At 33.7% G+C, this 14,525-nt stretch overlaps 1 protein-coding gene across 1 annotated transcript in view; it reads left to right on the top strand.

Moving 5' to 3' along the window:
- Positions 1–14,324, top strand: part of NEK7 (NIMA related kinase 7) — an 80,934-nt gene extending 66,610 nt beyond the window's left edge. The window contains exon 9 of the mRNA XM_055233886.2: positions 11,316–14,324. Within this exon, the coding sequence (XP_055089861.1) occupies positions 11,316–11,426 (111 nt within the window). The 3' untranslated portion in view covers positions 11,427–14,324. The remainder of the gene's footprint in view (positions 1–11,315) is intronic.
- Positions 14,325–14,525: the final 201 nt, after the last annotated feature.

Raw genomic sequence — 14,525 nt, 5'->3', positions numbered from 1 at the left:
CAAGTTAGAGAAATGGAAGGCAGGAGGGGAGGTTCTTTCTGGCTTCTCCTGGAACAGTTTAGCAGTGCAGCCTGATAATGTCTTTCCTGCTGCTTCACTCAAATGTTTAAGAATTTCTGGCATCATTTCCTATATTGTTGAAACAAGAAAAGTCTTGATTTTCTGGTGTATTTAAAATGAACACAGGGATTAAAAAGTACAGGGTTTTTTTTCCTATGGTTGATTATGTATGAATAACAAAAATAAATTTTTAATTGAACTAAACTGATTTCAGATATTTATAGGTTATTGGAGAGTATAACGTATTTATGTGGCTTTGAATAAAATTACAATACTGAATTTTTTTCAACTTTTGAAATCACATTTTCTTTAATGCAATTATCAATTTTCCTGTTAAAGAAGGGCAATGGCATCATTCCCACTTTACATATGAGTAAGTAGAGACCTAGACAATGTTTAGAGCAAACACTGGACATCACGGTGGTACCCGTGTGGCATGACATCCCCCTGTTTGTGTTACAAGAACACAGAGCCCAAAGTAAACTCTCAGGTGTTTTATGAATGAGCATTTCATGATTTTTACTCTTAGACTTACCAGTTCTTTATTTTTCTCCTCTCTGTTCTTAACCCTTTCACTCACCATATTTATCTGGAATCTCCTTCCCTAGAAGCATAGCAGGTTAGAGGGCATGAGACATTTGCTTAGGCACAATGAGGTATTTGCTTAGAACACTCTTCTGGCTCATGGTAACTCAGGGGCAATGTAACATTGAAAGGAAAGAATGAGGGAGAACGGCAGAAGGGTAGGAATTATTTCCATATATTTGAGTATGAAAAACCAAGCATATATCTCAAGATAGCAAATATGTTGATCCATAATATATTGAACAAAAAAAGTTACAGTTTGTCATAATTTTATTAATACTTTGTTTTCAAATGGCTACTGTTAAGGAAAGGAAATCACTAAATGAAAGCTTTAAAAATATAACTGGGTTTCAAACCGAATATTTATAAATAATTTTTGTTTATTTTTAAATTTAGAATATATTTAAAGAAGATTTTTAAGGGAGTTAAGTCAGTAACAAAAACCATGACCTTTGTTTTGGTTCATGAAAAGAACTGCTTTATGTAAATAAGAGAAAAAACAAGATGAAAGTGTCAGGTAGAGATTATTTTTGCATCTTTGAAGTTAAATTAAGTTTATAAAACTTTTTTATTCATTTGAGCAGTCCAAATATTTTTAGTTTGTAATTGCTAGATTTACAAATTTTAATAGATCTATGTAACTTTTCTGGAGTTGTTGCTGGAAATTAACCACAGTTGTTTAAGTTGGTGTTAGAGGATTTTTTTTCTAATACATTTTCCCGAGATTATTTAAAAGAAGGACATTATTTTATATGGCACAAATAATGTCTGAAGGTAATTCTGTACAAATATTTCTGCAGTCTCTGCAACCATGTAATCAAATGCTGAGGTAAAAGTATTTTACTTTAAAATGTAGAGAGAGATATATAATAAAATCAATAATATATAATTGTGCCATTATTTATTAAAATTAACGTATTATCTCAAACACTATTAATAACATTTGATTTTCTTTCCTATAAATTGTTTCAGTAAATTTAACATTCTCATCACAATATCAGTTGGCCACCTTGCTGAAAGTTGCCATATAAGATTAGATCTTTAAGCTCTGACTGTTCTATTTTTGTTTAAAAAATATAGTTAAGCAGTCCCTTTGTTCACCTTTGCTTCTGAAGCGACACTGGGGACTTGCTCCTTGAAGACATGAATCCAAAACGGTGTCCTATATTCCACATGTCCTGTGGGATCCTACAAAATCATGTAACTTTCTGTAAGACTTTCACAGTTTTCAAAAGACACTGAATGATTCTCAGCTGTGAAATATAGACATTACATTACCTTATATCTGTGTAAGATTACTTTCTTTTCCCTTTCCCTTTACCCCCAAGTCAATCACTAGTGACACTTTGGTGTACAAGTTGGATACGCCTAATCATTTTGTATAAATATCTAAAGCTCCAAAATATAGTGTACTTTAATGTATTAGACCCACTTTGGGGTGCTAAAATACGTCCTTGGGTAGATGGAAATTGGGTATATCCGGGAGGCTGACATAACATAATTGGTCTCAGAGGGATTAAGATGGGGGTGAAAAAGAAACAGTACCAATAGCACTAGTCTTTATTATTCTGTTGAGAATTGTGTTAGTGACCTAAAGCTATAATGCACAAAGAGCCCTATTGTTATTACCTGTACGTGACTGAACTTGATCTGTAATTGGGTTATCACCCTGACAACAATGACTGTTAACACTGTCTTCTTTTTAATATTTCTGGTATCAACCTACTTGCTTTGATATCTCTTTAGAAATATATAGATAAAAATATATTAGTATTTTCTCTACTTTATTGAGAACATTCATTAATTTCCTTACGGTTAATGACCTCGTAATCCCTTAGGAATGTTGTAGAGAATCCATTTTATTTTTAGTTTGTATACTTTGTTTCATTTAAGTGTTTCTGTGTTGCTTTTTAAATTTTTGTGAAGCATCCGAATTAAACAGTTTTCTCTGATTTTGCAAAGGCTTTTGTATATTCAGACCTTTACTTTTGCCTTATTTTTAACATAAAACAATTTTTACAAAAGCAGCAAAGTAGACATTTTTTACAAACAAGTAGAAAGTGATGCAAACTAAATTTTCTGAGATAACATAAACCATGAAATGCTTATTTAGTTTTATTTATTCTTATTAATGTTGTAATATCTACTGATATTGGAATTATTTCTAAAATTTAAAGCAATAAATAGAAAGCTAACTCCCTCAATTCAGGACAAGAAATGGTTTGAACAAGTGATTGACTAACACTGTTAGAAATTGAAACCTGACATGAAGGAATGATATGAAATTCTTAATGTTATTATCTGATCACGGTTTCTTTGAACATGGTTAATAATGTAGTACTTAGAATCATTGCACAGTATTGGATAAATGTTAAAAGTTTTTAAAATAACTTTATTCCTTCCAGAGGTTAACAGAAACTTTTAAAAAATGTAAAATAAACACTGAGGGAGATGTCTAAGATCTTTATCTCATTTTGATTATTTGATATCTGGAAAAAAAAAAACTTAGAGGTTATTTCTTATGTTCATCAGGTCACTATGTAAGTTTATAATCCAGAGTAAAGAAATTGTTCTGTGACAAAAATCAACTATATTTCATTTGGAGGGAGTTTACTGCCATTTTCATGAGTCAGATTAGAAATAACATTAAAATTATCCCTCTAGTCATAATAATCTGAATATTTTGGTGTCATTGTTTAAATATATCCCTCACAGATAAAGTAGGCCTGTATCTTATTGGGAATTTTGCTGAACTCTAGAGAAAATTTTTTAGTTTGTTTTTTGATCAGAATTGGCCTATGAAATGTGAAGGCAGATCCATTAATTTTAGAAACCCGAGGAACTGGTGTTAGAGCTAACATTCTTTTGAAAATCTAATAACCTAACAATCTGTCTTTGACTGTGTGAAAGGTCACCCCACCTTTGTGCAGAGGTGGCCCTGAGGGACCCTGCAGATCAAGTTAGAATTTTCCCAGGCAGTATAATATAGTACTGTATATAAAAGCTTTGGCGCTGGAGCTAGACTGCTTCAGTTCAAATCCAGGCTTTGCCCCTTATGCCTTTGTGGCCTTAGGAATGTTGCTACTCTATAAAATTGTACATACCAGTAGTGTCCACCCCATAGAGTTTTAATGAAGATTGAATAAATTAAATCATGTAAAATGCATAGAATTGTTCATAAATATTAAATATTAGCTTTTAGGAAATAGTTTTTCTTTACTCAAGCATTGGAACTAGCATTTAGTTGAAACCCTAGAGTTATCTTAAAGAGCATAAGGAGATATATTTTGATCTGAAAATGTTCAGGGGACTATATTTTCAGTTCTCCATTGGAGTCTTAGAAAAACTAATAATTCCGTGGAATATCTAAGTCTAAGTACTATAACCCCAGGTATGTTCACTAGCTGCAAAAAGTGACCCCTTAGTAACCACGAGTCAACCTATTACGTATATTTAACATCGTAAAAATGGGTTTTTCTCTTCTTCTAATTAATAAATTTTAAACCCTAGCTCTTAATACAATTCCTGGTTTATAATACACGGTGACTTTTTTTTTTTTTTTTTTTTGGGACGGAGTCTCGCTGTGTCACCCAGGCTGGAGTGCAGTTGCGGGATCTCAGTTCACTGCAAGCTCCGCCTCCCGGGTTCACGCCATTCTCCTGCCTCAGCCTCTCCGAGTAGCTGGGACTACAGGCGCCGGCCACCACGCCCGGCTAATTTTTTGTATTTTTAGTAGAGACGGGGTTTCACCGTGGTCTCGATCTCCTGACCTCGTGATCCACCCGCCTCGGCCTCCCAAAGTGCTGGGATTACAAGCGTGAGCCACCGCGCCCGGCCACAGGTGACTATTTTATCCTCCTGTTCATGATGGCAGAAGCACAAATAACTCTACGATCTTAAAGTGGTATTGTAATTTTGTATTCATTAAAAGAAGAAGGAGTGAGATGTGACCTTGTTTATAATTTTTATTTAGTCTTACAAGAGACTATTCATGGATCCATATGAATTCACATTTTTAAGCCAAATTATTAACATTAAAGGAATAAAACTTAGTCTGTGGTTGTTTATAACATAAAAGTAGGTTACTTGTGATTTTTCCCCTTATTATACCAAAAGACTTTTGCAACTTATTTTACCCCCACTAGAGTAACAGGTCTATTTAAGTATATCTTTAGAACAACAAATAGTTATTTCATAAATACCAAGGAAAATTACATCAAATTCAGAATTCAGCCTATATAAATCTCCTATTCTGTAATTTACAATCCACTTTTCTTTAAAAATATTTGAGATAATTTATTGCAATGGACATTACTTACCTGTTGTTAAAAAGGACATTTAAGTAAAATTCAGAACCAGGGATACAAGGGAATGTAAATGTATACCTGTTATGACCAACAGACTTGCTGTGATTGAGGTTCTCATTTAGTTATTGCTTCCTTTATCTCATGGCACAAAGGGAATCATAGTAAGCAAATTAGTTTCTCCTTAAAAGGGGGAAATATACTATTAATAGTTCCTCACAGAAGACAAAGTTTTCTCCTACTAAATTATGGTATAAATATCTCATATGAAGATCTTTGAGTAATGTACTAAGCAGTGTCTTCAACATCAATTTTACAGCAAATACCTAAGTGATGTTTGATAAAATCCAAAAGCAAGTATCAAAGCACAGTTTTGGAAAGGCGCTTTGTCAGCGGGATAAACAAATGCGCTCCCAGAATGCAGCCTTCTGGTGGTCTAACTTAATTAAAGGATAGAACTTAGATTATCCAAAGTTGTAAAGATGACTTTTATTCATTACAGAGTCTTCTCTAAATTTTAATTCTTAACAAGAATTTGGTAGGACCCACTACATGGCACACTATTTAAGGTTATATACTCTTTGACAAGAACCTGGATTCTATTCTGCTGATTTGCTTAAGGGAAAACAAACATGTCAGGTGGACACCCTTAGTGAAATTTGAGCCATCTTACCACTGTGTTCACTGAATAAAAGTCAGACCAATCTCTGAGTGGAATAAACTAACTATGTTACTTTCTCCATTCTATGATGACCTGTTAATATCTAGTCACTCATGTCTCCTGACTGGAACTCAGATGATACCTTAAATCAAGTGACATCCCTTTATAATGGAAATGATTTGAAATTAGTGTTACTAATAATCATCATGTATATATAGCTGTATTAAGCATCATGAGAAATTCAGACCAAAAGACCAAGTAGGTAAAGGTAAAAGTAAACAAGCTGTCAACAATGGCAAGTGGTAAAAGACCTGCCTGAAAAAAATCAAATGCCTTGGGTTCCAACTTAAGTTCCACCATTAATTTTTTAATTCATTCTTGGATTTTTCATCTATAAAATGAGACTGTTGTGGGAGATTACAGTGCTTTAAAAATAACTGTTAAAATTATGTGGAAGATTTTGTAAAATAATAAGTTCTATGTAAATATGAAATACTTTTTATCCAGAATGATACCTGCCATTAAGCAAGACTAAATCAACACATGAGTATTGAAGAGAAGCATACAATTAAAAATGATTGTTTAATATAGGTTAACAACTTTTTACTTGAGCTGTCTCCTTTATCTTCATAATCTAGATCTGGTAGAGTCACAAAAGTTATTTAATGTATACAATTCAGCTATCTCGAAATGAATGCAGAATTAAACCCAAAATTCAGGAATTCATATTTCTACCCAAATCTCAATGTGTCAGTATCTCAAATGTGATGACTTCAAAAACTCAAAAGTATCCTTCTTGCCCTCTCCAGGCCACACCTTCTTTAGTGTTACCACTTCTGTTATCCCATTTCAGATACCCTGGTGAATCCTTCTGATGAATGCTATTTCTTGCCTGAAATCTTAGAGGAACTTAATTGAGCATTCTGCTGGCATTGTTCTCTTTTTGCCTGTCTTTGTACCAAGAAAATATGTGCTGAAGCACAACTCTAATGATTTCTCCCTCTTGCCTTAAATACTGATTTCCCATTGTCTATGTGAATAGATTTGAAACCCCTTAAATCTTTATTTTCTTTGATCTCAGCTTATCATTTCATCCCTCTTGCTCCTCAGTCATGCAGAAGTAGTTGCCATTGCTTTCACCCACATCATGCTTTCTTTGGCCAAGAATCAAGGTTCATTCTGTTACCTCTGCTTAGAATTCTCTCCCTTTTATATATTAAGATTATGTTCTTGCTTCAAACCTCAGCTCAGATGCCACCTCCACAAAACCTTTTCTTTTTTCCTCAGCCAGAAGTTACCCATTCATTCTTTCATTCATTCAGCAAGCCAGTGAGCACTTACTGTTCATCCAGTATCCATCCTCTAGATCTTGCAGTTTAATAGAAGAAAACAGACATTTAATGAAGTACAATAAAGTGTTATAAGGACTTTAATACAAGTATGTGAAGGGTACGCTGGGGGCCAAGTAGAATAGAGTAAGTTCCATGTAGCAAACACAGTAATGAGGAAGGACTTTAGAGAAGAGATACACAGTGAGGAGCTGCATGGGGAAGGCAGACAGGTGAGCGAGCTAGGGGTTTTGAGGGAGGTGTTATAAACAGAGGAGCAGCATAAACAAAGATATAGGGGCATGAAGCAGTTTGGCAAGCACAGAACTACAGGTGCTTTATTATGGTTAGAAAATAAGTGGGGGAAGGGAGGAGGAGTTTGGGGCTAAATAGGAGCCTGGAAAGGGAAGCAGGAGACTGATGTTAGTGGCTCATATTATGCCAGGCTAAGGGCCTTAGCTTTTCTAAGAGGTATGAGGAGCCATTGAAATGCTTAAAGTTGAAGCATCACCTGGCTAGTTAGGCAGTGCAAGGGAAATGGGAAGACAGCCGAAAACAAAGCTGTCAGCTGGAAGACTATTCCAAGAGTGTGGCAGTGGAGATGGTGTGGCAGGAGCAAACACAAGGTTTAAGGAACCTGAGACCAATAGGACTGGTTGCTGAGGGTTAGGCAGGTGGGAAGGAAGTATGATGAGATGTTCGGTGTGAATTCCAAATTTTTGACTTAAGAAGTTGGAGGTGCTATTAGGAAGAGCCGGTTGGGGAGAAAAAAATACTAATATTTCAGTTTTAAACATGTTTAATGTGAATATTTGCATGCAGCTCTACTCAGAAGGCAGTTGGAGGTATGGGAACAGAGCCTGCAAAGAGGTCTAGGCTGGAGACAGATAACCTGTGTTCCTCAGCATACTGGTGGTTATTGAAGGCATGGGAGTAAGTGCAGTTGTTGAAGATAAGAAGGAAGAGTGAAATGGGGGAAGAGTTAAGGAAAGGAAAATATTTAGGGCATACCAACATTTACTAGATTTTTCAAAGGAAGATAAACCTACAAAAGAAACTAGGAAGAAAATGTCAGGGAAGTTAAGGTCTAGGCCGGAATTGAATGATGTAAATCCAAAAGGATAGAGCTGACCAGGATGAAAGAGATTGGAAATGGTCTCAATCAAATCAAACACAACCATACTGGAGGAAGGGAGGGAGGGACACAGAAGGACAGGAGTGTGTGCTTACATTTCTGATGTGACACAGCATTTTAAGAAACAGGTTATGTCCTTGGAAGACAGAGACTAAATTGGTATGAAGGTGAAGATTACAGCCAGGTAATCAAAGAGATTTGTATTGATTCACATCAAATAAATGTGAAAGTGACCCAAGATGAGGGTTGCAGTACTTGGAATGGAGAAGGATACTGTCAGCTGTGTGGGTATCGATACCTCCGTGAACAAGGTGCAACAACTCATAGTTAAACAGATTTTAGAAAAAGAGGAAAGTAATTATTTCCTCCTCTGGGCAGCTACACTTAATATTTTATCTCACAGATATCTCTTGAGATCGATACCTATCACTTGGTAGTTTATAATAGAATTATTTCTATGATTTCCTCACTTTCACATTTGTTTCTTTGTTCTGTCTATCTTCTGCTAGATTGTAAGCTGTTTAAGGGCCTGTGCTGTGTATTTTTCATTATTGCTTTATCCTTACCACCTAACAAAGTGTCTGGTACATAATAAATACTCCATTGGAAACTATTGAATGAACAATTGAATGAATGGCTGAAAATGGAAGAGAGGGCCAAAAAGAAAGAACAAAAGAGTCAGATGGTTAGAAAGGAAAATGAGTCATTCTCTCACTTCTCATCCTGGACAACAAGCCTTCCCTTGTGGACAGGTCCTTTGTCTTATCCGGTGCCATCAAGTATCACCAGCATAGTGTCTCTTGTAGAGTAGATCATCTAGAAATGTTGCTGGAGTGGATAAGTGGGAGCATTCCCAAAGCATATTTTAATTTTATAGGTTTTCTTTCTTTTTATACTTTATTAATTTTTTAATGTAACAAATAATTGAGGAAAAGTTATCAACAGATTGTTTCATAAATATAGTAAAGTATGCATATTCTGTATTTCACATATCTGATTTTATATGGTGATAGCCCTGTTCATTCTTCTGGAAAAGGAAACTCTTTATGACAAGATACACTTCCTATTTGGTGGAGATTGAATCAGTTAGTGGGGAGGGAAAAGCAAACTCCACAGTGCTGTGGCTCTGCCTGTTGCAAGGTCACCAATTGACCTGTCATCCCTTTGAAAGGCCATCCTTAAAGGAGCAGTTTAGAAGCAACTGCTCACTGGCACTCCCACTACTTATTTACCTTATTCTTTGTCTTTCTCCCTTTTTGTTATTCCCAATTCTTATCTTTTTACTTTGGTGAACTAGAGAATCACTGTCTTCTTCAACTAAACTTGCATCATTGTATCTCTAATCTTGGTTTTTCCTCATGCCGGGAGAACTTAAGGGCCAGTCATTCATTCTTAGTGGTTGGAAATTCTACCCTATTCTGAATTATTACACAGGAAAAGTAAGGTTTCTGAACTAGCTTGAAGGATGTGGCAGTGTTAGGAAGTCAAAAAATTGTTACTGCATGCATCTACTTGCATTTTAGCTAAATATAATGAACTTTTTGTACCACGGTTATCTTTTCCTGCCTTTCTTTCTGCTTGCTTTCTTGTTTTTATCTCTAAAGAAAATTTCTGACAGCTAGATGACCCATTAGAACACATTATCTTTTAAATTATGTGTCATTATATAAGTGCTTTTCCCACTTTCTTCTGCATTGTGTATGACTGGATATATTTATTTTTGTTGGTTTTTTTTTGTAACCTGGTAAAATGCCAGTCTCTTTCTGATGTAAATTTCTCTTAGGTCACCATAATAAAATGCCTTGTGTATTTCTGTACCCCTTAAGGGTTTTTAATGCTGTTCTCTGCTCTTTTGCAAGGGATATAAATTAAAATCTTCAGGCTCTCCCAGTGGGTGTAACATTACTATGAAACATTGTTAAATTTCCAAATGTAGCTAAGATTGATTCATTAAATTTCATTCTGCTAGAATCATAAAATGTAAGAGATTAGGACGAGAACAGCCCTTATAGGTCATCCACTCCAGCCTCCCTATTTAATAGATGAAGAAATGAACCTCCAGAGACAGTGACTTACCCAAGGGCACAGAGCTACAAAGTGCCTTCAACAAGACTGGTTTCCATTTCACTGTACTCCTTACCAAACTCTGACCCTTCATCTGGCACTCTTTGACCCACCTCCTCTTTCAGAATGACAGTTCTCAGTGTCATTAGCCTTCTCCATAGCACTAGCAACATCTTCAGCCCACGCTTTTTAATCATCACTTGTATTTTCTCTGGTTGAAAGTTATTTTATGGTAGAAATTGAGAACTATGAAGAAATTGTGCTAATTTTGAAAATTTACTAAGTGCTAATATCGTGGCCAGAGTTAATGCAAATTCTCAAAATGTTTAAACTGTTCCTAAAGAGACCTACAAAGCAAAAGAATATAGTTTTTCCTCTTAGTTTATTGTCTATGAAGATCATATACAATATTACAATGACACATAGTTTCATAAACTGATGGAAATTAGAATTGAGAATAAAATCCTATATTCTTCTACCCGATGGATCGAGGACCATATAGGAGGGTACTTTCTTAATTTATTGAAATCTGCTTTTATTCTATGATATAAATAGAATAAAATAGTAAACCTCAACTCTCTCATCTATAAAGTGAGGACATTTAAATACTCTATACACAATTGAGGATTGGAATAATACTTATAACTTCCCTTATAATTTATTATAATTAATTTAAAGGAGTGTTTTTTTCTCTAATACAAAATTTAACATAAAACTTTTAATATATATTTGTACAAAATGGTTCATTATAAATGTATGTCTAATTGCCTTCTATTTAAACTTACAATTAAGTCTGTTGTAGTAGATTATAGATCAAATATGTATGTGTGTATTTACAGTTAACTTGGAGACTTACAGTTACAAGCCTGGTGTCCTCAGTGACTGCTATCTTCTGATTAAACTCTGAAAAAAATAACAGAGTCCATTTTAAAGCCTCTGATTGTGGAAAATACTTCTTGGTTGACATTAATACTGTCCATTCAATGCACTTCATAGAACATTTAACTTATTGTAAAATCATTGGCAGCAGTCTTATATATATTTCTAGTACAGTGAATGTTTAGTCAGAAAATGTACTTTCCTTGTAAAATCTATAGCTATTCATAATTTCTTCCTTTCAGTAAGCTAACCAAAAATAGTCGTCTTAATCAGGTTTTATTGTTTTTCTTTCTTCTCAGCTCCGACAGTTAGTTAATATGTGCATCAACCCAGATCCAGAGAAGCGACCAGACGTCACCTATGTTTATGACGTAGCAAAGAGGATGCATGCATGCACTGCAAGCAGCTAAACATGCAAGATCATGAAGAGTGTAACCAAAGTAATTGAAAGTATTTTGTGCAAGTCATACCTCCCCATTTATGTCTGGTGTTAAGATTAATATTTCAGAGCTAGTGTGCTTTGAATCCTTAACCAGTTTTCATATAAGCTTCATTTTGTACCAGTCACCTAAATCACCTCCTTGCAACCCCCAAATGACTTTGGAATAACTGAATTGCATGTTAGGAGAGAAAATGAAACATGATGGTTTTGAATGGCTAAAGGTTTATAGAATTTCTTACAGTTTTCTGCTGATAAATTGTGTTTAGATAGACTGTCAGTGCCAAATATTGAAGGTGCAGCTTGGCACACATCAGAATAGACTCATACCTGAGAAAAAGTATCTGAACATGTGACTTGTTTCTTTTTTAGTTATTTATGGACATTGAGATGAACACAATTGTGAACTTTTGTGATGATTTTATTTTTAAACGTTTGAAGTACTAGTTTTAGTTCTTAGCAGAGTAGTTTTCAAATATGATTCTTATGATAAATGTAGACACAAACTATTTGAGAAACATTTAAAACTCTTAGCTTATACATTCAAAATGCAACTATTAAATGTGAAGATTTGAGGACAAAATGTGAGTCAGACACTGAAGAGTTTTTTGTTTTGTTTTAATATTTTTGATATTCTCTTTGCATTGAAATGGTATAAATGAATCCATTTAAAAAGTGGTTAAGGATTTGTTTGGCTGGTGTGATAATAATTTTTAAAGTTGCACATTACCCAAGGCTTTTTTGTGTGTGTTTTTATTATTGTTTGTACATTTGAAAAATATTCTTTGAATAACCTTGCAGTACTATATTTTAATTTCTTTATAAATTTAAGTGCATTTTAACTCATAATTGTACACTATAATATAAGCCTAAGTTTTATTCATAAGTTTTATTGAAGTTCTGATTGGTCCCCTTCAGAAATTTTTTATATTATTCTTCAAGTTACTTTCTTATTTATATTGTATATGCATTTTATCCATTAATGTTTCATACTTTCTGAGAGCATAATACCCTTTTAAAAGATATTTGGTATACCAACACTTTTCCTGGATTGAAAACATTTTTTTAAACTTTTTAAAATTTGGGCCACCCTGTATGCATATGTTTGGTCTTGTTAAAGAGGAAGAAAGGATGTGTGTTATACTGTACCTGTGAATGTTGATACAGTTACAATTCATTTGACAAGGTTGTAATTCTAGAATATGCTTAATAAAATGAAAACTGGCCATGACTACCGCCAGAATTGTTATGAGATTAACATTTCTATTGAGAAGCTTTTGAGTAAAGTACTGTATTTGTTCATGAAGATGACTGAGATGGTAACACTTCGTGTAGCTTAAGGAAATGGGCAGAATTTCGTAAATGCTGTTGTGCAGATGTGTTTTCCCTGAATGCTTTCGTATTAGTGGCAACCAGTTTCTCACAGAATTGTGAAGCCTAAAGGCCAAGCGAAAGTCACTGTTAAAGGACTCTGTGCCATCTTACAACCTTGGATGAATTATCCTGCCAACGTGAAAACCTCATGTTCAAAGAACACTTCCCTTTAGCCAATGTAACTGCTGGTTTTGTTTTTCATATGTGTTTTTCTTACACTCATTTGAATGCTTTCAAGCATTTGTAAACTTAAAAAATGTATAAAGGGCAAAAAGTCTAAACTCTTGTTTTCTGAAATCTAATCAGTTATGTATGGTTTCTGAAGGGTAATTTTATTTTGGAATAGGTAAAGGAAATCTGTTTTGTTTGTTTGTTTTTCCTGAGGGCTAGATGCATTGTTTTTCTCACACTCTTAATGACTTTTAACATTTATACTGAGCATCCATAGATATATTCCTAGAAGTATGAGAAGAATTATTCTTATTGACCATTATTGTCATGTTCATTTTAATGTAATATAATTGAGATGAAATGTTCTCTGGTTGGAACAGATACTCTCTTTTTTTTCTTGCAATCTTTAAGAATACATAGATCTAAAATTCATTAGCTTGACCCCTCAAAGTGACTTTTAAGTAAAGATTTAAGCTTTTCTTCTCAGTGAATATATCTGCTAGAAGGAAATAGCTGGGAAGAATTTAATGATCAGGGAAGTTCATTATTTCTACATGTGGAAACTTTTTGCTTCGAATATTATATCTTTTTAAATCTACATGTTCATATTTTTCCTGAAGACACCACTGTGTAAAAATCAAACTTTAATTTTGAATGGAATAATTTCAAAGAATTATGAAGATGATTTGAAACTCTATATAGTCACCTATAAAATGTTCTTTATATGTGTTCATAAGTAAATTTTATATTGACTAAGTTAAACTTTTGAATTGATTTGAGGAGCAGTAAAATGAAAGCTATATCTATTCTAAACCTTATTTAGACATTGGTACCAGTTACCCAATTGAAAATATGGAGTAACTTTGTTTTGTATGGTAAGGTTTAGGAATGGTGGATGAAGGGTATCTCTATATAAATAAAGTGCTCAACAATGTGCAATGATTGTAAATTTAGTAAGATATTACAGCCATTTCATGAATGCTTTACCATTCAACATAGTATCTATTACAAAACACCTTTCTTGTATCCATATACTTCAGGTGTTGCTGTTAACATTTACTATGATATTTATTTTAACCAAAATGTTATTCACATTAAATGTTTATTCTTTAAAATGAATGTATTATGTTTTTAACCCACAAATGCATACTTAACCTTGTGCCTCATATTTCAATAGTACTGTAATATGGACATCTTTTGTGAAATACTTTTATTTTGTTATGCTTTAAATATACATACAAAAAGATTTCTGTTATTAGCTTTGAAAATTGTACAATATTCTAATATAAACAAAAATATAAAAATAAAAATGAATACAGTAAAATGTCCGGGTATCTATGATATTTTCCCCTAAAGTCTTCCATTTTTTATTTTACTTAATACTTAATATACAGAAACAGTTCTTACACATTTTCATAACTTTGCCATTTTGGAGAAGCTTAAGAATTGGAATAGACAAAGGTGATAACAGAGATTACACGAATCCTAAAAAGTAGTTTTATCAACATGCGTTAAACTAAGGACA

This window comes from Symphalangus syndactylus, chromosome 19 (genome assembly GCF_028878055.3).
Source record: "Symphalangus syndactylus isolate Jambi chromosome 19, NHGRI_mSymSyn1-v2.1_pri, whole genome shotgun sequence".
NCBI lineage: Eukaryota > Metazoa > Chordata > Mammalia > Primates > Hylobatidae > Symphalangus > Symphalangus syndactylus.
The sequence above is the reverse complement of the archived record's forward strand: the minus strand, read 5'-3'. Positions and strand labels throughout refer to the sequence as shown.